The sequence below is a fragment of the Homalodisca vitripennis genome, chromosome X, assembly GCF_021130785.1.
Source record: "Homalodisca vitripennis isolate AUS2020 chromosome X, UT_GWSS_2.1, whole genome shotgun sequence".
Lineage (NCBI taxonomy): Eukaryota > Metazoa > Arthropoda > Insecta > Hemiptera > Cicadellidae > Homalodisca > Homalodisca vitripennis.
The window spans coordinates 130,427,513-130,450,339 of record NC_060215.1 but is presented as its reverse complement, the minus strand read 5'-3'; the positions used below and the strand labels follow the sequence as shown (position 1 = coordinate 130,450,339).

Sequence of the window (22,827 nt, the reverse complement as noted above, 5' to 3'; positions counted from 1 at the left end):
AATCATTTGCACCTTGAAACAATGATAATATTATCGACACCAATAGTTATTTGTATAAAATTGGCGTGTGTTACGGAAATACAACGTCAACTAAAGTCTGCGAACAGCATTGTATTTTTTTAACTATTGCCAATAAATTAAAAAGGTTGTACACATAAGTACTATACATAACAATGTACTTTTGTAAGGAAATAACTTCTATAACACACAGTTATGAGTCTGACGCTGAGCAGTGCAGACCGGTTTGCCTGGCGCTCCCGCTCTCCTTTGTGCAGTGAATCATAGCCTATATTCTACGTGTTTAAATGCTTTAGCAACTTACTATCTGCATTAATGTTACCCGTATATTATCTGCAATAGCCTATTATTTAATATAGTGACCGTGTGTATTTATAAAATCATGTCTGATTGTTCTGTTTGCAAAAAAGCTACCGGTCAACCTAGGCATAAAATTTGTTGCTCCGACTGCAAGAGGCTATGCCATACGTCATGTGTTAGTTTATCCAAAGAATATGTGGACTATATAATTAATGAGAACCAAATTTGGCGCTGTCCATCTTGTGCTGTGAGTAGAAGGAAGAGTATGTCTTGTGAGTCACCTTGTGGCCCGGAGTCTGATACCAGAACAGCTTTGTCTGATGTGCTAAAAAAGCTCTATAAAGCTTCCGATGACCGTAAGCGAATTTAGTCTGAAATTAACAAATCGTTTGAGTTTGTTAATGAACAAATTAATGAAAAAAACAACGTAATCAAAAGTCAAATCGCTAAGTTAACTGAGTACCTTCAGCTTATTGAAGATTTAAGGATGAAAAATATTCAGCTTCAAAGGAAGGTTACTGATTTGGAGCTCAGGGTTGAGGACAATGAGCAATATATGCGCAGCAACACACTCGAGATTCAGGGGATTCCTGAAAGCAAAAACGAATATGTGTACGAAGTTGTAAAGAAGGTTGGCGTTGCTCTTGATATAAACATTTCCAGAGAAGATATCGATGTCTGCCACCGTCTAAAAAAAAGAAATGATGCTGACCGTCCTGCTGGAATTATAGCTAAGTTCGTCAGACGAGAAGACAACCTAAAATTCCTAGAAAAACGGAGAGTCAAAAGGAACCTAAACTCGCATGACGTTGGTTACACTTCGTCCACTGCTAATCCTGTCTACGTTAACGAGAGTCTCAGTCCTACCAAGAGGAAACTACTGGCTGCTGCACAATCGGTGAAACAGGAAAAGAATTATGCATATTTATGGGTAAGAAATGGCAAAATATTTCTGAGGAAGGCTCAGGGTGATTCCTTTATTATTGTTAGTTCAATGGAGCAAATTGAAAAACTGTAGGAAAGTTTTTATTTGTTAAAAAGTCGTAAACACTAACAATAAATATTGTTTGAGACAAAAATAGATTTGTTTATATTTCATCAGAATATGTCTAGTCTAAGAGAAAACTTTGATTCTTGTTTAATTTATCTTAATACTTTGCCTTCTTTGCCAGATGTAATTGTACTAACAGAAGTTTGGATACACGAATGTGAAATAAGTTTGTATTTAATTAGTGGGTATAACCAGTATTCAAACTGTAATGACAGCTACAGATCAGGTGGAGTGATTGTTTATGTGAGTGATCGATATGAGGCCAGACGATCAGGCGCTACTATGCAATCAGCTGACGCTCTCAAGGTCACTGTTGACATTGAGTCTGTTGGGCTTTCTGTTGCGATCGTGGCGGTTTATAGGCTGCATTCACATTCTACTGCATCTTTCTTGGATGAATTAAATTTGTTATTGTCTGAATCCAAAGATCGGAATTCAGTTGTTACCGGGGATATGAACTTATGCTTGCTTAAGCGGTCACTGCTCGTCGACGAGTATTTAGCGATTATGTCAAGTAATGACCTTGATCAACTGAATGACTCACCCACTAGAGGAAATAGCTGTTTAGATCATATATTTTTTAGAACTAGAGATAAATGTAGCTTTGAATCTGATGTTTTAACTTCTTTTAGGCAAGACCATGATGCAGTAGTTTGTAATATTTTATTTCCAAATTTGTCAAAAGAGAAGGATACTTTGTCTCCTGAATTTAAAAATAAAACAGATTTTGTCAAAATGACAAGTTTTCTTAGCACGTACAACTGGTCAGTTATTTGTGAAGAAAACGATACCAATGTATCGATTTCATTGTTTGCTGATGTATTGAGACGGGCTGTGGACTATTCAATGTATAAAGTCAAAATCACCCCTAAATATAAGTTGTTAAAGCCTTGGATGACTATTGATCTTTGCAAGCGTCAGCGGTTTAGTAACTTACTGTATAAAAAATCAAAAAAAAGATTGAACGATCCAAAATTTCAACGTTTTTTACAAAATTATAGGAAAAAGTTGAAAAAAGATATTGTGGAACAAAAAATACATTATTACTAGAATATTTTTGAGGAAAATAAATATGATATCAGGAAGCAATGGGAAACAATTAATAACATGCTTGGTTTGCAAAAGAGGAAACATCACATTCCAGGTGTTTATTCTCTATCCAGGCCTGAAGAACTGATCTCAGACTGTCAAGCTGTCGCTAATGAGTTCAATCTTTTTTTCGTTAATGCAGTTGAAAACCTAATGAATGAATCTGACAGTTTTTATGGCTTTGATTATCATATTTACACCCACTGTTTTCCTGCTAAGTATTCGGATAATTCATTTTTTTGCTATCCTACTAGTTCTGAAGAAGTTCTAGCTGTTATCAACAGTTTAAAGTCTAACAAGTCTCCTGGTATTGATGGTATTTCAGCGCATGTAATGAAAAAAATGGGTCATATCTTGTCTCCTGTGTTGACATTTCTAATTAACCTTAGTTTCGAGCCAGAATAGTTTAATTAACCTATCTTTCCTATCTCTTTAAAAACTGCACTAGTTTTCCCACTTCACAAGAAAGGTTCCGATAAAGATCTCAATAACTATCGACCGATTTCTCTTTTATCTGTTGTCTCTAAAATAATGGAAAAGATTATGAAAGTCAGGTTGGTTCAGTTTTTAGATTCTAATAAGTTTTTTTTTTTTTTTGTGAAAATCAATTTGGGTTTATGGGCAAAAAATCTACTGAAGATGCTCTCTTAAAGTTCTGTTCAGATGTTTATGAAGGAATTAACAGTGGTAAATTTGTCAGTGGAATATTTATTGATATAACTAAGGCATTTGATGCCGTAGATCACAAAATTTTACTAGACTATCTTTGGGTAGCTGGAGTTAGAGGTATCCCTTATGAATGGTTTAAGAGCTATCTAACAAACCGATCTCAATGTGTAAGATTTCTGAACTCCGTCAGTTCAACTCTCCCGATTAAATTTGGAGTACCACAAGGGTCTGTTTTGGGTCCAATACTATTTTTAGTCTATATTAATAGCTTGTGTAATGGAAATCTATCGGGTTCCCTAACTTGTTTTGCAGATGACACTGCCCTTTGCTATTCCATTATAAATAGCCAAATAGTGTATAGCGTAATGCAAGAAGACCTTGACAAATTGAAAACGTGGTTTCCTAGAAATAGGATGGTCTTGAGCGTAAAGACGAAGTTTATGAATTTTTCTCTAAGAAATAGAAAAGACACACAACAAGATATCTTTTTTAAATGCAAGCAATGCTTAATTTTCGGGAGAAACCCATGTCAGGGTTGCGTTAAAATTGAGATGGTTGAACAAATAAAGTATCTGGGGGTTATTCTGGATGAAAGGTGTAGTTGGAGGGAACACATTTTGAATGTGAAAAACTATTTAAACAATTCGTTGAGGAAGTTTTATTTTCTTCAGTGTTTATGTCCAATATCTGTCTTGAAAACTATTTACTATTCTATAATTAACTCTAAATTGCAATATGGTATTTCATGTTGGGGAGGAGCCTATTATTCTATTATTCGACCTATTATTACAAATCAAAACAAGATCATCAGGGTTATTGTCAGGGCTAATCGGCGTGATTCTTCTTTTCCTCTTTATATTCAGCTTGAAATACTTCCGCTTGGATATTTGTACATTTATAGGGTACTCAGAATATTTTTCTCAAGAGGCGGCCACACACTGGGAAATGTAAATGTTCACTCGATTAGGTTACAAATTTTAAACCGAGTAACTATTCCTTTTCCTAAATTAGAAGTTTACAAGCGTTTTTATACATTTATAGCTCCGAAGCTCTATAACAAATTACCTTTCGATGTTTCCTCGTCGAAAACATTGGGTACATTCATACGAAGTTTCAAATGCTGGCTTTTTACAATTGTTGATGTAGAGCGACTCATAAATTAGATATTTTGTTGAAGACTTGTTTTATTGTATGAGTGTGTAATGGTTACATCTTTATCTATTGTGTCTAAGTACCTTTGTAGTGTGTTTGTATGTGTGTTATATGTTTCAGTAATGTATGTATTTGTAAATTTATGTTTATGTGTGTGTATTTGTATGTATGTGTGAATATATATAAATGTATATGTATCTATATGTGTATGTGTGTGGATTTATGTATATGTATGTATGTGTATGTGAATTTATGTAGTAATTTTATTTTTTATATGTTGTGGTAATGTAATGTATTGCATTTCATTATGAAATACAACTTAATTGTGTGCTTTGTTTTAAATATTGGTATGGTTTATTCATTACTCTAATTATGTATATTTTACTCTGAAAGAGGAGCTGCCAGGCCCATCTGCCTTAAATTAATTAGTGATGGCAACCTCAACTCAGCTAATAGCTCAGAGATGCCTATCCATTGTACTTTTATATACTTTTTGATGTAATTTTCGTGTGAACAAATTATTGTAATGTACTTTGGAAATACAGATTCTTGATTCTTGAATAAAGACCGTAACAAATCCTAAGAAAATCTTAAATTAGAGCTTAGTCGAGTTGTACATTAAATTAAAGGTCCCTATTAGGAGATCTTATTGCCGCAAATCCAATCTCCAAAGGTTTATTCTAGCCAAAACAGCGGTGGCTTAATGTTACAAGCTTGAGCTAGTTGATTAATCTGCGTTATCTTTCCTTGTGTTAGATAAAATAATTAGACCCCCAACACTTCACAGCATACGAAAAACTATTCTTTTTTTTTGGAAAAATATTTCGACCAACCGTACACAACTAGCTAATAACTCTGCTGCTCGCCCCAATGGAAGTTTAAACTCTAATTTACATATTATTTGAAATGCCCCAAAAATTTTCAATGTTATTACTAATGCACTTAATAGACCTAAGAAAGGTCCTTTTACAGATTTGCTGGTCATCGTGACCTCCGATCCCGCTTCGCGCGGTCACCGAGTCAAAAATCTACTTGTTGCTTTGAAATGTTGCAATTACCTGTTACTAATAGAAACATAATTAAACTGGATATTCTCATTTAAGAGCCATTACAATAGATTAATCTAAACCACGACCCTTTAATAAAGAAACCATGGAACTAATAAAAAAAACTCTTCGTCAGTTTTATTAGCACTGCCAAAGTTGCAGTTTTCTTAAAGTTCTGATTTATCGTACTTCAGTGCAAATTTATATTGCCATGATGATAAATATTTTGGAAATTATAGTTTGCTTTTCGTGTATATTATATTAAATTATTACAAAATTAATAAATGACTTTTTAGCTAAAAAAAGACAGCTTTGACCTACTTAATAAAGATGAATTTTGTCAGCGGTAAAGGTGCTAGAAAGGAACCAAGTAAAATATTTGTATCATAAATACTTTGGTATAAACTGACTATTTTGACTAAAAATAAGAGTTAGGAAAAGAACCAACCGTGTGTGTTGGCAGCCCTAACGTGACGCGGCCTATACAGTATTGTGCGTCTATTAACTGTTACCCAACTGTCCTATTTATTCTTTTTAATGAATATTTAGTTCCTTCATGTAAATTAAATGGGAGGTAAATTGTCCATATACTTTATTGATAAATATAGTGATAAAGGGAATTATGGAAATATAAATAACATACAGTAACTTTTATATGTTAAATCATGTTAAAGTGATAGTTTTTTATCTTTACATGATGAGAATGAGTTGGTACTAAACACAAAGAAGTGTGAATATTTTACAAACAATGATGAAAGCACAGAAAAAGTTAAATTTTACTACAATATCATGAAATTATTTTTAGTTCTTGTTTCATTAAATATTCCAAATTTAACACTTTATTATTATTATTATTTTTCATTTAGGCTGAACTAAATAAAACTTTTTTTGGAGTATTGGAATATTTGTATAATCTGCACTAGTAAAATTCTTGAAATAGTGAGGCTAGACACTCGGTAATTGAGTGACTCGTGCATTTGTTCCCCACTCGTTATTGGTGAAACTGCTCTTACCTGGCGTCACTGGATGCTTAACTATGTCCATTATATTTCTTTCCTTGCTCTATGCTGTTGTTTTCTGAAAATACCGCTCCAAAGAGATATAAAAATTTTAAATATTGTTTATTATTATAATAGAGATATTAAACAATACAATACTATTATAAATGGAATTAGTTTAGCATGTTGGTTAGTAATAGAAGTCAGTTTCCCGCTATTACGGTTTATTAGGCAACAAATAAGGACAATTGGATGGAGGCATAAGGTAGAGCAGCTAAAGCTTTTCATAATATACACCTTATTTTTTTCATATGTCTTTTCCGTTTTCTGAATAAATAAGGCGTGTATCAATCTGTAAATTGTTCCTGTAAGGATGAAATCAAAGTTTCTTAGTCATGGCTTATTCCAATTATTGTACAGCTTCTTAATATGGTTATTATAATAGTATTGGTCTTTATTTGAGACTCCGACCTATATCTAGAAACCCATTACCACATCCCTCGTAAAATAAGAAGTTCAAAAGAGCCATAACCATCCACCACCACCACCACCACCAATAACCACCTGTTAATGATTGAGGAGTGACAATTAAACACTAAACATCAAATTTTAATAAACAAGCCGAGGTTAAATTAATTATTGGATGATATAATTAGTCTTATTATATACATTTATTAGTGTATTTTGAATAATTTCCAGAGCTACGCGTACTTATTTTAGTAAGTTAGTTGTTTTAAACCGAACAATAATACTGTTAAAAGATTATCATTAGATCTTAGGGACCCCTTGAGACAGGTTCTTAAAGTAATTCATAATGCATTTTCCACCAAAACAAGGTGATATATGGTTGATATATAATAATAGCGGTATATATCTAAAATTTTCGTGCATAAATCAAGAAATATTTTTTTAAATACGTATATTATTAAATGTTCTATGAAGTATTAAATAAATGACGTCATATGACTATCTACTTAATGGTTTAATGCACATCTTCAAAAATATCTTCCTTTCGTTTGATAACGATAAAAACTGGAGACTAATGATTCTCTACTTACAGTTACGGAAAGGACTCGGGTTTTTCCAGTTAAGTAAACAAATGGCAGTAAATTTGCATGGGAATTTACTGTTATTCTAACATAAACGTAAACAAACTGTTTGCTTACTCGTAATGTGGTTTGCAGTTCTAGATTTATTGATTTTTTATGCAGAAACATAATACTGTGTTTTTTATGAAATGTGTTTTTAATATAGATACCTGAAGAATTGGACTTACATAGAATTTTTACATTAAAATATCTAAATATATCATATGTAATTTTTTTACTTCCGTATATGATAGAGGGGAGTTAATGAGAGGTCTCAATATTTAAATATAAAGATTTCTTTGACGCTCTCATACCTTTAATACATGAGTTACCTACGTGACTGACGAATATTAATGAGCGAGAAGAATGCGGGAGGTAACGGCCGCAGAACGTTATATTAACGTTTGAACCTTTAATAGAAATTATACATTTTAGTGACTTTTGCACTTTTGAATTATTGGATGCATGTAACGACTTTTCAAATTATTTGAATATAAACTCTTTGTTCATATAAGTGTTAAAATTAGCTTATATTTACGTAATACATAAATATTAAATGAAAATAGAACAATTTATACAGTAGTTAACTAAAAAAATTGCATAATTTAGATGCCCAACATTTAATTAGATTCAAATTTGCTAAGATAAAAATTTCCTAAAGAACAAATTGGTATCTCTTGGTAACACAATTGAATTGTTAAGTTTGAAAATAAATCTTAAGAAAATACAAAGCAAACCATAAAAGTTTGCGTAGATGACAACATCCTTTGTAGCAAAATTTAGAAATTCTACTTCAATTTTTGTAATATTTTTATATTTGTACAATGAAAAAGTTTACAATAAACAGTAGCAGTAAAACTCCTTAAATATTCAATCATACCTCAAAGCTACTGTTCAAACAAAACCATAATATCAAACATAGCATTGACACCATATTCAACAACACTTCCTCTTAATATTCATAAGAAGGACACAGTTTATTTAGGTAAAATCCACCACGAAGTTTGTGAGATTGTTGCTACAAATATCATATTACAAATGGAACTGGACTTGCAGTAGCGCTTTAGGGAGTGAAACTCTAGATTTTACTGTGGTACAATTTACGTGTGTTATCCTTATAACCTTCACACACGCTTTTGTGTAACGAACTCACAAAGGCAGTGAAATATGTGAAACAATGTGGAATTTTAATAATTATATTAATAAATTTAATTTCAATTGAGATATAACCACTGAAGGCCAGAGACACTTTAATTTGTATTGCGTTTACCAAAATTTAATTATATTCTCTTTTCTTGATATCCGTTTGTTACAAAATGACTGGTTCGTTTTTGATAAATCTAATGCATATCCTTATATTATACGTAGTTGTCATTGAAATATGCCCATGATTGAATTAAAGAAAATTGATATGGAATAAATTTATGACTGCATTGGCCTTAATATGAGAATCAATAGGCAAAATATGACAATGATTGGTAAAATTTGACAATATTCTATAATTTTACTTAATTTAAAACAAAAATATATCGTCATTTTGATTTTTTATATGGTAAATATAATATTCTCATCACAGTACAAACTTGAGAAAACACACCTATTTGAATTTATGAACATATAATTATAAGGTTTTTGGTACAAATACAATATTTTTTAGAAGTAGATGACAATACATTCTAACCCCATAGTTTATTTCTGATATTTACAAATGTGCTTAGAAACAAATATTGGAAAATACATTTTAAATATGTATGACATGCCTTCTTTTAGGTAAACCATAAATACGATATAACCTATGCAAAACCTTGTAACAATAAATTAAATGCGTCAGGACACATACTTTGTTAATCAAGCCAAAATCAATGTTTATTATTATATATTATAAAACCAACTAAAATACATTAAACACCGTTCTGTAAAGCTGACTAGTTGTTTTATTTGTGTATAGCTATAATCCAAGTGTAGTTTAATAATAATGAGATGGTAAATTATAAATATTTTTTAAATTTTGAAGATACGTATATCTAACTGTGCCTAATTCGAAGATCGTTCAAGATATAATTTGAACCAACGTAAAGTTTAGATATGCAGAGATATTATTGACGTTTTCAATGAGACTTGTTTATAAATCCAACTAAAACTATGCCATGTTTACAGTAAAACTGAAGATCGATTTACTCTTTTTCGTTGTCTATGCACCTTATAATAAGTTGAGAAATTCCTCATAGATTGCTATTACAGACATTTCTCTTTTTATTTTAAGCTTAATTAATAAAGATATTTCTTGTAATTAGTACAAAGGTTCATATGATGTTTCTTTAGCACACAAATGTCCTATTAGGTGATAACCGACGCCCCCTAATCAACATTCTTAACCTTGAAGGTGTTTTCAGGTGTTTCCTAAAATCACGAGATGTGCAGACATTTTTATGCTCTTTATCTACACCTGACCATCTACTGTACTTTATGACATTTCATGACACGTTATACACATATTAACTCAAATGCAATAGAAAACACTACTATTTTAAAGTTTGTTTGTACTTTTTGTACTCTTCAAACAAATTAAATTGTATTGAAGAATTAGGAGCAAACATATACAATTTTATTTTTAACCCTTCTGTATAACTTGCTTTAAATATTAAATTAATTGAAAAGTAGTTTATTATTACTTTATTTTCTTCTGAAATGAGGCATGAATTAGATTAGGCTCATCATAATTTTGTCTTTTGCGTATGTAGCTGTTACCATCTAAGAATATGTGAATCAAATCTATCTTATCAGTAAATTCCTATTGATACTTATTTATATTACCTGATGAAACCACGCATACAGCTAAGCGGTTTTCCTCCTACTACCAATAAATTACCCATTTTACCATAAAGCGGTTATCATCTTAGCATCCTGTATTATATATAGTAACGTTTTAGTGATGGACGTCTCCTTGTCGTTTTCGGTTACCTTTGAAACACATCCTCTCTGTGATGTATAGCCGCCACAGCCATAGTACATCAAGTTGGTGTGATTTCAATAAACAGTGATGTATCTCATCACCAGGTATATCTCAAAGTAATTACGTCTGGTATGACACATATTACATATTTATAGTTTAGGCTGACATATCTAATTAGATATTTATATGATAAAATCTAATAGATATTTCATTGTTTTCGCTTAAGTTTTGGCATTGATATTAAAATAAACATCAAAGACTTTAGCTATTGCTACAATAACATTGACACAAGCTACAAAAACATTGAAGATTGAATAATGTTAAAATGAGCTAAATCTTATTGGGATCTTTCGCCAGGTAATGAAAAGTGAAGAAGTATGCAAGTCCAAATAGATATAATAATTTAAAATCTGGAGAGGTAATTTTAAATATGTATAAGTAATTATGCACTAATCGTTGCATGGGCAGGAATAACATTTAACTTAGCTGAATTTCATTTACCATGTAATTTTATTTATATCAACCAAATCCTGAGATAATATTTTATATAATTTAATTTTCATTGACTTTTGTTGCATCTGAATTTGCTACAACCATGCCTATGGATAATATATGACCTAATTGAACCACCATTTAAATAATAGGTGAAAAGCCATTTTGATAGTGATTTAAGCCAGGTTTAACAAAATATGTGATAATGTATGTTACGAACTTTACCTTTACTAGTTTGGAAGGTCAAGTCACTACCACAAGTCATGCAGAGTCCTCCCAATCTGGTGAAAGAATGCCTATGTTGTCTTCCCTATCAAACCTATTTCTTTATTATTTGAAGGTTAAACAAACTTAACTTTCAGTAAATGTGTTCGTGTGTTCACTACGTACTGTAGTTTAATATATCAAAGCCTGGTAATTTTATATGTTAGTTGCTCATAAATACAAAGTTCTCATTTACATTTATTAGACTGATTGGTTAAGACTGTTCGTGTAGTAAAATAATAAAGTCACTATTAAATATTTTAACAGTGATGGAATTGACATATATCTAAAGCAAGTGATCAAACTTAAATAACCTCAGCATATATACAGGCTAAGTAACATTACTACGCTCGTGGGTAGAGTCTACTAATATTTTTGTAAGAAAACAAAGTAAAGGTTTCGATTACTTGGTTGCTGGTTAATACACTGGATCTTTCAAAGCACGTGATTGGCATTTGAAGGAGAGAAGGACGATTCGTGAGAACTGATTGATTTTGTTAGATACTTCTTCCGGATTTATTTCGTTTCAAAAGGTAAAAAGGACATGAAATCTTCATTGCAATTTTTTTATACATTGATTTATATTTAATTTGAATTTTTTATACTTTAGGCTAATCATTACGTTGTTGTGAATTTTGCACATAACTCTTATAATACACGAACCACTTTATTTGAAATGTGTAATAGATTGTCGTTATGTTATAATAGCTAAAACATTAATGCTACTACTAGAGATAGCAAAGATTGAGAAACGAAAGAAAAAATAAGTATTTATACTGTTCTTTGTTTAAAAAATAAACTGTGTCATTTAACTCCTTTCTTATCGCACTTTTGTTTATTGTACATGGAACGTATTCAACGTCATGTACAAATCATTAGCAAATAATTACTTTGCAATCTGTGTGGATACAGTGCAACATCCATATGTGACTGAATATTTAAGAACGATTTGCAAACAATCAAAATATTGATATTAAATAACAAGTTAAAATTTTGCATTCAGGCTTGCTATTTACATACAGGTATGAAAAATCTATCAGAGGGGTATAAGTACAGTTTCCAATGAGGTGATAGATTTAACAAACAAAACTGAAAAAAACTTTAACGGATGGGAGTAAATTAAAAACAAGTATTATCGATTAGAGTTAAAATATTTTAACAATAATGGAATTGACATATATCTAAAACAAGTAATCACTCAGCATATATACAGACTAAGTATCTTTACTAAGCTGGTGGGTACAGTAGACCGTTATTTCGGTAAGAAACCAAACTAAAGGTTTCAATTACTTGTTTGCTGGTTAATACACAGGATCTTTCAAAGCACGTGATTGGAATTAGAAGGAGAGAAGGCCGGTTCTTGAGAATTGATCAGTTTAGTTAGATTATTCTTCCGAACTTATTTATTACGAAATTTAAAAAGCAAAAGAAATATTAACTTCAATGTTTTTATTCGTTTATTTATTTATTAACTTGATTTTTTATATTTTAAACCTTACCTTGCTTGTGTTTTTACACAAATCTTAACACAACTAACCACTTCAATTTGAAATATTTAATGCATTGTTATTATGTAATAATAGCTAAAATCATTGTATTAAGGCTACTACTAGAGATAACAATGACAGAAAAACAAAGAAATAATAACGATTTATACAGTTCGTTGTTTAATAGATAAAATGTGTCATTTAACTCTTTTCTTGTCACGCTGTTGTTCGTTTATAGTAAATTGGACTTCAACTTCATGTAAAAATCATTAGCAAATAATTACTTTGCCCTTTGTGTACATACAATTCAAAATCCGGATGTGATTTTGAATATTTAAAAACTATTTACATACAATCAACATATTTTCAATAAATAATAAAATAATACTGTGCATTAAAAAGCTATCAGAGGTGTAGAAGAACAAGTGCCTGTGATGTGATAGATTTAACAAAAAAACTTAGACAACTTTACCGATTGGGATATAATTAAAGACAATTAATAGCGATTTGAGTAGAAGGTAAAGAATGCCAAATTAGATATTTTTGCATGTAAACAAATTAGATAAAAAAATGTTGTTTACCTTTGTTTACCTTTTTGCCGCTGTTAGTTACCAGACGCTAAGAGCTTACAAAAATAACATTTAAAGTGTTTAAATAAACATTTGATTTAAAAAAAATGCCACTAAATACATTTTTTACATTAAAAAGCCTGTTTATTACAATATATCTGTTATTAAATAATAAAAAATAAAAATATTTGTATTTAAATGTGCAGCAAAAATAAAGCCAAATGAGATAGTTATTTACAATTTTATAAAATCAGAGAGAGATGAATGCTAAAGGGAAATTATAAAATAAAATAATGTTAAACATACACACTCGTGCATATTGTGGAATTAGTAAACAAATAAATAATATTTACGTCAGATCCAACGGGTCCTATCACGTTGTAACAAAATTTCCAATATATATTTTATGTTTTGAATTACGCAACTTAAAATATATGATATGAATAATACTGTATTTTAAAGGCAATTAATTTAGGGGAGTAAAACTAAATATGCATTCGGTATAAGATTGGAAGAGTGAAGGTTGATACACGGAGCAATCATGTCCTGGGGTGGCTTAATATTATTGTAGTCATTAAAAAGAGAGCTAAAAACTTTATATTTTGTAAGCATTATAGACAATTATACTAACATGTACTAAGGGGACTGATATATTCCTAGAGCATAGGTCGAGTATAATAAACACCTAAAAGGTCTGAACAAGTAGGAAGTATAACGCAATACTTAAAACCCAACCTAAAAAATATGAACACAAATATAACTGCTTATAGCTTAAGTTTGAAAACATATTATAAATTTTTTATTTTCTCTGAAGAGCATGTGCTACGACGACAAAACAATTTTTCAAACACCAAATTGAAAGCTTTCGCTAGTTTTTCAAATGCACTAACAAAAAGATGAAAGTTCTGTTGCTATTATATACAATCTTTAAAGTATTACTAAGCTATGTTGCAACTTAATATACACTTCGTACGATATGGCACTAGAGAAAAAAAAATGCTTCTAATGAAATAATTCATTTTTAAATAACAATTATATTGAAAAAAATTGTACAAAATGAATTTCATTTATGAACAAACACTACAATAAATAATAAATATTATTTTTTAAGGCCTATTCGTGTTCAATGAACACATAATCAAACCCACATAACTAAAAAATAGTTTCTTTAAGTGATGTGGGTCTAATGTTTAAAAGTAATTACCAAAATATTAGTACACTATACCCACGAGCGTACTAATGTCTTGACGCTTGATCTGTGCTTATAACACGGTCGTTCCTTGTTCTAATATCCCTGGCCACTCAGATATACATTATGTTCCATATTTATGCATATATATATCTTCTTTATGAAACTATAAAAAGATAAAATGACAAAGTCATGCGTAAGAACAAGAATAAGAAATCATAACACTAAGTTAAGTCATTTATTGTTTGCGTCGTTCACTCTTACCATCCGAATCTCTCTCTCTCTCTCTCTTTATATATATTTTATATATATATATATATATATATATAAAATAACAACATATATTACCCCCCTCTCTCTCTCTCTCTCTCTCTCTAATATATATATATATATATATATATATATATATATAATATTATATATATATACTATATATATATAAATATATATATATAGAGAGAGAGAGAGAGAGAGAGAGAGAGAGAATGAGGGGGGTAATATATGTTGTTATTTTTGGACAATATTGTCTAAAAAATACATTTTAAATTCTGTTTTCTAAATCCACTGAATATTTTTCACTTGGTTTTACGTCTCAAATAACTATAAATGTGAAGACTAGAGCTCACCCAGCTACTGTTAGATTTTTAGCTAAGCTATTTTTCATTTAATGTATTAGCGGAGGTTTCCTATAATAAAAGTATACTGGCATGATTTAGTATTCTCTTTCATATAAAAACGCCAAAGCTTAGAAAAATAATGAATGAGCAAAGCTTGTCACGTTTATAAATAACAGAGTACTGAACTTTTCATATTTCGAGAAAGACACTATTCACTTGTGTGAACATATCACGGGGTAGTTGGAACTGATTTTCATTCAACAGATAATTTTACATGCTATTCATCCCTTCTTCCTTCAGTAGTATTCATTAGTTACGGCAACTGTAAGATCAAATGTCACTTTAAAATCAAATATAACGATGTATCACACATGCATAGGGAATACAAATATTAATTTAACGGATATATGTTTTTGTTAAATTTTATAAATCTTGTGGTGGTATTTTCGAGTCGATATCATCCGATTCGTATTTATACTCACTGATAGCTAAAGTGGGGGTGTAATCGTATTCCATGGGTCGACTGTTTCGCAATTTTTGAGTTTCACCCACAGCTACGCTCAGGAGTCAAAGCCGTTAAGCTCTCTCTCTGCTCGTAATTGATTGTTAAGAGGTATCTCAGAAGTCGAACTTGCCCCTGACTCAAATCTGAAGTCTACATCAGGGGACGTAGGTCATCATCTACTGGACAGTACCGGCTGCAAACTGTATGATAGCTGGTTTGTTCTAGTGAACTATGCACTCGACATACGAGATTATGAGTAACCCTAACGCGAATAACTAAAGCAGTACCTCAGGAAGTCTCAGGAAATGTGACAAAGGCTACCATCCGTCGTGAATAACTTGTTCACAATCGACCTGAAAATCTTATCTGGGGGTAGGGCTGTAACTTAGCCCTTGTCCACTCGTGGGTAATAAGTAACCTAACTATATGTTGTCAACACAAAGTGTTGGGTCACCCCGACAGCTGGAGCTGAGATGTTGCCGGTGCGGAATAAACCTTCACATCTGCGCGTCAGTTGCTGCAAACTATTCGTTACAGGTGTGAGTTCACCTACCGACAACCTACTTGTGAGAAGAGCCTCTGGTGCAACTTGTGCGGGTATACCAGCCATAAGCTACGTACTACGGAGCTAGTTTCGAATTATGCGTTCACACCTAAAGTACGAAATTACCATAACTAAGGTAACAAGTATATGGCAATCAATGAGTAAGTGGTCGTTCACAACAGCTAGATTCTACTCCGAATATTGTACGCCATCCGGGGACCCTACTGTCCTACTTTATCAAAGTTTTATAAAATGTAAAATTTATATTCTTTAACTACCAATTAACTACTTAATTAATATTATTCTTTAATAAATAGAATAAATATAAACGTTGAGAATTATAACCAAAGTTATAAAGCGTTGGTAGAATTTCCACTTGAAAATTAAAATTTATATTCGTAATGTTTAAATCACATTTGACAGGAAGTTTACAACGTGTAGCTAATAATATTAATTGAGTGAATGTAAACAGTATAGAATAATATAAATTCAAGATTGATGAAAATGAGTTGAATTTTATTACTAAACGAAATAAATAATGTTTAACGCTCTTTGGTTTATTTCACTCGACTGGGTTTCAGCCAGTGCTTTTACAGAGCTTTCGGGGTACTTTATTAGCTTTTCCAACCTTGTTTTATGTGTAAAACATGGATGCATGAGTTAATGAATGAAGCTCAACCTTCCCGGATATTAGATCGTCAAAAAACCAGAAAGCATACACAAAAATGTCCCATACAGGGACATCTGCGAAACAAAAGTGTCAATTGCCATCTTATTCTGTACCATCTCTTAGCTAATGGAATAAATCATATAGTGTGAATTTGTGGATACAATGTTAATTGTAAATGATGGAACTATTCTAACATTTACAGACAGTTACATGGAAGGGTGCATAGGTAATTGTTTGCCCTAATAATGCTACTAAAGAATTGTTGGTAACAGAATACTTGTTTTTTCAAGTTTAGATTATCACATGATCGAGAAAGTTACATAATGATGACAAAGGCGATGTGGGTGTTTTTTACAAAGGACAACTTAACGTTGTAAAAACATATCCCCAACAAATTAATAAGTGAATATATTTAATAGGAAGTACTAAAAGTAAACTAAAAGGAAGGCTTGGAGTTTTTGCACGGTTCAATTTGGATACAGTTTATTTTGTTTAGTAGATGAGGTCGGAATTACGGCTATAAAAGCTGCAAATCTCAGGTATAATTGAGAACTCTGTCAAGTCGATTTTCCACTCAATCATGAAAACGTAATATTAAAGTTTTTTCCAGGTCAATTATAATTTGTACTTATACAGAAGTTTTAACTGTATAGAAGAAAAAGATGTCGGCCTGGAAAAAAACTAAGGTTAAGTGTATTATTGCAACTGTCTCAATATTACAATACTTGCAATATTACAGTTAGATGTGTAAAAAATCTACCCACGTCTCAGTTCAGTTCCACGAAAGTCACTTCAGTAACTAAATTTTACAATGTAAATTGTGGAAGATGGGGCATTATAATAGCTTAGTTTTGTTTGTTAATCAATCTTCATCACAGAATATGGAACATCTGGAGGACTACTCAGGAGTTGGCATTATACCAAACTTTCTTAGTTAAAATGGTTGGGGAAGCATATACACAAATTCCACAATTGAATTTTCCATAAATCCACATACATGAAGTTCTGGAAAGACGATCTTAAGCTCACTATAAGATAAATGGGTTTTCAGATTATCCATTGCTTTAGATTTATTTCTAACTGTAACTCACTTTCAAGGTAAATTGTAACTTTCTACCGTGACAAATGTTCATTGCATCTTAACACACATCGGACCATGGTGGAACTAAGTGTAAGTCGCTATTTGTCACACGTCAGGAGATACTACACGACAAGCAATACCTCAATCTATATCACCGAGCTCTCACAGAATTCATTCTGGACATTAAACAGTTAAAACCAAATATGAATTCAGACAATTCAAACAGAAGGTGAATAGTCTCAACATAGTGTCCTAATTACAAAAAGTACTGGTTTCCGACCCAATAGGTCGTAGGAAATCCATGAGTTCACCAAGTGAACTAACTTAAATCTGAATGATTGGCTTACACAATCCATTTTCCGAGAATCACTGGACATCAAATAATGAGAGAAGTGAACATTTTAGACACAATTATTCATGACACTTCGTTTATTCGTTAAAACATATAAAACTGATTTCATCCAGTATTAAACCCATGTAGCCTTTGAAAACAGGTAGATAAATATTAACAGATGATACAGGGTTTTAAAATAATTCGCTCAAAACTAAGATTATTTTTTATGCAGACGAACGCTCATAAAAACTGACTAAACAAATTTCATATAGTAGCAAAGTTTTAATGTACATTAAATAACATTTAATATTTATTAAATGTGCTTAATAATACAAATGCTGTTAGTTAATCGAAATATTTAAGTCATGTTGAAGAAAATGTTTTGTAAAAATAAACAGTTGGTGGCTTGAGTTTGCATGAATAAAAACAGTGGAATGTTGCTACAATAGAAAGGAAAAGTTAATAAGTTTGTTTTGATAAGGTTATGTAATGATCTGGAAATAATGACAAATGTCTATAGCTGTGGTCGGCACGATCACCTGAATTGTTATTTCTTGTGGTGTAGGCTTCTGAAAGAAGAAGTCTACAAACCTTCTACGTCTTAAACCTGCAGGGCTTAATACAACGTATCTGCAGAGCAGTACAATCTACATCACCGGAAATGATGTGGGCGAAGTGTGAATATCGATTGTAAATTTTCAGATTAACTTATGAAACATTATCCAGCATATTTTGTAGTAATATTATTGTAATGATCATTAACGTTTATAAATTAAACCAATATGAATGCAGTTTATACACCGTTTGTGCCTGCTCGACAGGAAATTAATTAACCTAATTTTTCAAAAATTCTTTTTTAATATACGTTGTATAATATTTACGACTCCGTTTCGTTAGTATATGAAATAATTAGATTGTTATACTCTCATAATCTCATCATCATTGTAATATTCTCATCTATATTTGTATTCCTCATTTTTAATATCATACTTGAGCTGGCTACACTGACTATATAAGATGACTTAGTCGGGCAATTGCTCCCCACTGGCCGAGACAGTGTGCCGACCGACCCTGTGGCAGTCTTTTATTAGGATGAGACATCTCAGCCGTGCCGTACTGCGCGTGTGACAGGTGAAGACAACTTCGTTAAGTGACATCCTTCCTCTATTCAACCCCTTTCCTGTCTATACTTTTCCTTTTATACAAATTTGTTTTAATATGTTCTTATCTTTAAAATTCAAACGAAACAATATTTATTTTGCCTCCGAGCCTGATTTGACACTTTTATTTTATTTATTAGTCTCTACATTATTCACTGCGTTCCGAACCGGATGCTATTGTGACAATTTGAGGCCGAAACTTGGATATCGACTCGAAATTGTCAGAAAAACTAACTGAGTGCATATCGAGCATTTGTAGTAAAGTATTTTTATCCACATTAAACCCTGCTAATATATCAAGTGTTTTATGTATTTCAATGATTTTGTGAATGTTAAACTAATGTTTGAGCCATTCATGTATTGCAAACTTAAACTTTTGACAACGGTAAAATAGATAATATCATAACAGTATATTATTCAAGCAGAGTAGAGAACATCAGCGGGGCTGTTTATCCACAGATTAAATGGGTGGACCGAGTAATACGTCAAATAATATTTTTGTATTGTTTAACAGATAGAACTGGTGTTTGCCGGGATTGTTGATTTATTTTGAGAATTTATTGAAGAATGTGTGGAAACTGGAGCTAAACTCAATATTCACAATTTAATGTACTGTTATAAGGACAGCTAGAATGTATTCCGAGTATATTTTTGGCCGTAAAAAAATAAATTGCCTCTTATATCACACACACACACGCACGCACACACACACACACACACACACACACACACACACACACACACACACATATATATATATATATATATATATAAACTTTATTTCTTTTGCACTTATTTAAGGTTAAGATGAGAAAAATTAATGCTATTCTTGTAATTTTAAACTTTTAACCAGTAAAAGTTTAGCTTTGAAGTCGTAAATGTTTTTGTTATAAACAATGTGCTTCGAAAAAAATATGTTAAATTGTTTAAATGTTAAAGCTTAGTTCATTATAATATCTCCAATAAATTGTGTATCAATTAATATAATAGTGCAATAAAATAGATTCCAAAATAATCTATATCAGTATTAAAAACTCCCTTTGTACACTAAATATTCTTGTCATCTATTGTAGTCTGAGGGAACTCATTAGGGAAAATTTGATTTTATAGACAAAATGAAACCTTATCCTGACGAGACTTATTCTTTTCTACCGCATTAGGTTTATTACAATCGAATAAAATTTACTCATTTAAAGTTACGGAATATTATAAGTAAAAGTTCTAATTTCTTGATACATTAACTGAAGACCACTGTTAGATCCCGGGCTAAGGTATAAATGAATAGTGTTACATTAAACAGTAAAAGCTAACTAAAGCTTATTCTGTAATAGATTAGCTGTTTGAGTAGCAGCCCACACATGTTGACCAATCAGTCTGTATACTCTCTAATTGGAAACTGAAAGATGATCCTAATATTGGTATATGAAACTACTTTGACATGAGAAATAGACTTGCACAGTATTAGATACATATTGAATTATCTTACAGAAGGGATAGTATTGGTTTAAATGTAGATATGACATAAGTTGTTCTATTATATTTAACACAGGCTACTCGTATTTACACTAGTTCTTAAATATTTACATTATAATCACATGTGAGGCGTCCATACCCTCCCCCCCAGAATAGAAATATATTAACCATCATCGATGAGTGATCATTATATCACAAAAACCTTGCATTTTGTAATATACGACTTCCAAAGCTAAATGGAGAAATGGGGATAAGTTTAATTTTTTTTATTTTAACTTCCTCAAAAAGTAATTTAAACGTAAACAAACCATGCAAAATCGATTGTGTTACTGTGTTATGTTAGCTATTACTTTTGGACGAGATCAGATTGCAGATCTTGAAATACAGTTTCACTAATATTTTTAGGTTGTTCTGAAACAACATTGTGTGGTTCCAGACTTATGCATTCTAAGATTGTTAGTTTATTTTAACGTGTTAGGTTAGTATTAAAGTGACGAAAAGATCAAAACAAACTCAGTGTTACAGATCTTTTATGACTAGACAATGGTAAATGTCCGGCAAAAATTCTGTTTGTTTGGTCAAAAGCAAGGCCATAATAAAACTACATGTAATGTTGTTAGTATTACACGAATTATTTAAATACTAATCTAAGAATTATATTGACCTATAATGTACACCGTAAACAAAAGTTAACGTCGTAAGTAAAAATTTAATTTATTACTCAATTACAGATAACTTCTGTCTTTTAATTGTTGTGTTTACATTAAGTTTCCTTTTAAAGCTATATTTTTTATGAGCAATTCTATTGTATTTATAAAACGAATTTGGAACATCCATATGATAAAATTACATTTCCTTTGATTGTGGACTAGCTGTCACGAAAAATTAATTTGGAAAAATATATATTCCTTATAATAATATGTGATTTTTATTAATTTTATGCCAACTAAAACAACTGGGGAATTATTTTCTTCTTCCGTTTGTTTTAATATAAAAATAAGAAATATTTACAGTAGATTAATAACCTTGACTGCAATAAAAATAATAATTATAAATTAGGTGTAGGTGATAGAAGTTAGCATTTAGGAAGGTCTTAGTTTTTACGCTTACGTAACATTTGTGTTTTCCGGTTCTTATCGAATAAAACACTGATATCAATCTTGATGAATATACAGGTACTGCGATGTTATCGTCACGATCCCTAAAGCACAATGGAACATTCGAATGTTTACTGATAACACATCTATAGTAATAAGGTTGAATCAATAAGAATTGTAGGCATTTAATTTTGTCACTTATGAGACAATGAACACGACTCTTGATATACATTTTACTGGATGGATGCTGGGTTATCCAATAGACTTCTTGTGAAGTCATCGTTTAGATGTGCCAAAATGATATACTCTCCTTAAGTATTTATTTCACAATCAAAACTTACATGTCTATATTTTATAAGAATACAAAGTTTTATTAGCTCAATGTCCGTGATGTCTATCATTAGAGGAACTGGAAAAGTTTCATTTCTGTCTGTTTATTTGTATGTATCGCCATACGATATATCTTGAACAATCTGATGTTTAGACAGATTTACATTAAACTTCGTTTTGATATAAGTAACATCAATTTTTATGACGGTGCTCGCCACTCCATGGAATTTTGCTGAGCTTTATCGAAGCATGTCAAACCATAGGCTGGCACAATTTGTCATTTGTGTCCCGGAGGAGTTACAAAAATGTCGTATTTTTATAAAAGGAGAACCGATCTCTTTGTCCATTGCCGACCGACCTTTGTCAAGAAAAAAATCAAAAGTGTTTTGCTATATCCTTGAAATTTGAAATGCAACCTCAGTAACATTTGTTAAACACTATTGAGTATACCTTCTTTTATCATACGACATACGATAGTCCTCTTTTGAACCCACAAACACCCAAGGCACACAGTACTTTACAATTTACCGGCAACTTCATGCAGTTCCCTGCTCAATATTGGAAATTTTGGCACATATGAGTTAGACCAAACAATATTTGAGACAATAGTCTTCTACCTAGATAAAGTTATTACAGCTAACCTCTAATTTA

At 31.3% G+C, this 22,827-nt stretch overlaps 1 protein-coding gene across 1 annotated transcript; it reads left to right on the top strand.

Moving 5' to 3' along the window:
• The first annotated feature begins 805 nt into the window (after positions 1-805).
• On the top strand, positions 806-1,336 carry LOC124369621. Its single transcript, XM_046827672.1, has one exon. The coding sequence runs from the start codon at positions 806-808 to the stop codon at positions 1,334-1,336; it is 531 nt and encodes a 176-aa protein (XP_046683628.1).
• Positions 1,337-22,827: the final 21,491 nt, after the last annotated feature.

Coding starts and splice junctions, on each gene's coding strand:
- LOC124369621 (XM_046827672.1), top strand. CDS start 806: ATGAAAAATATTCAGCTTCAAAGGAAGGTTACTGATTTGGAGCTCAGG.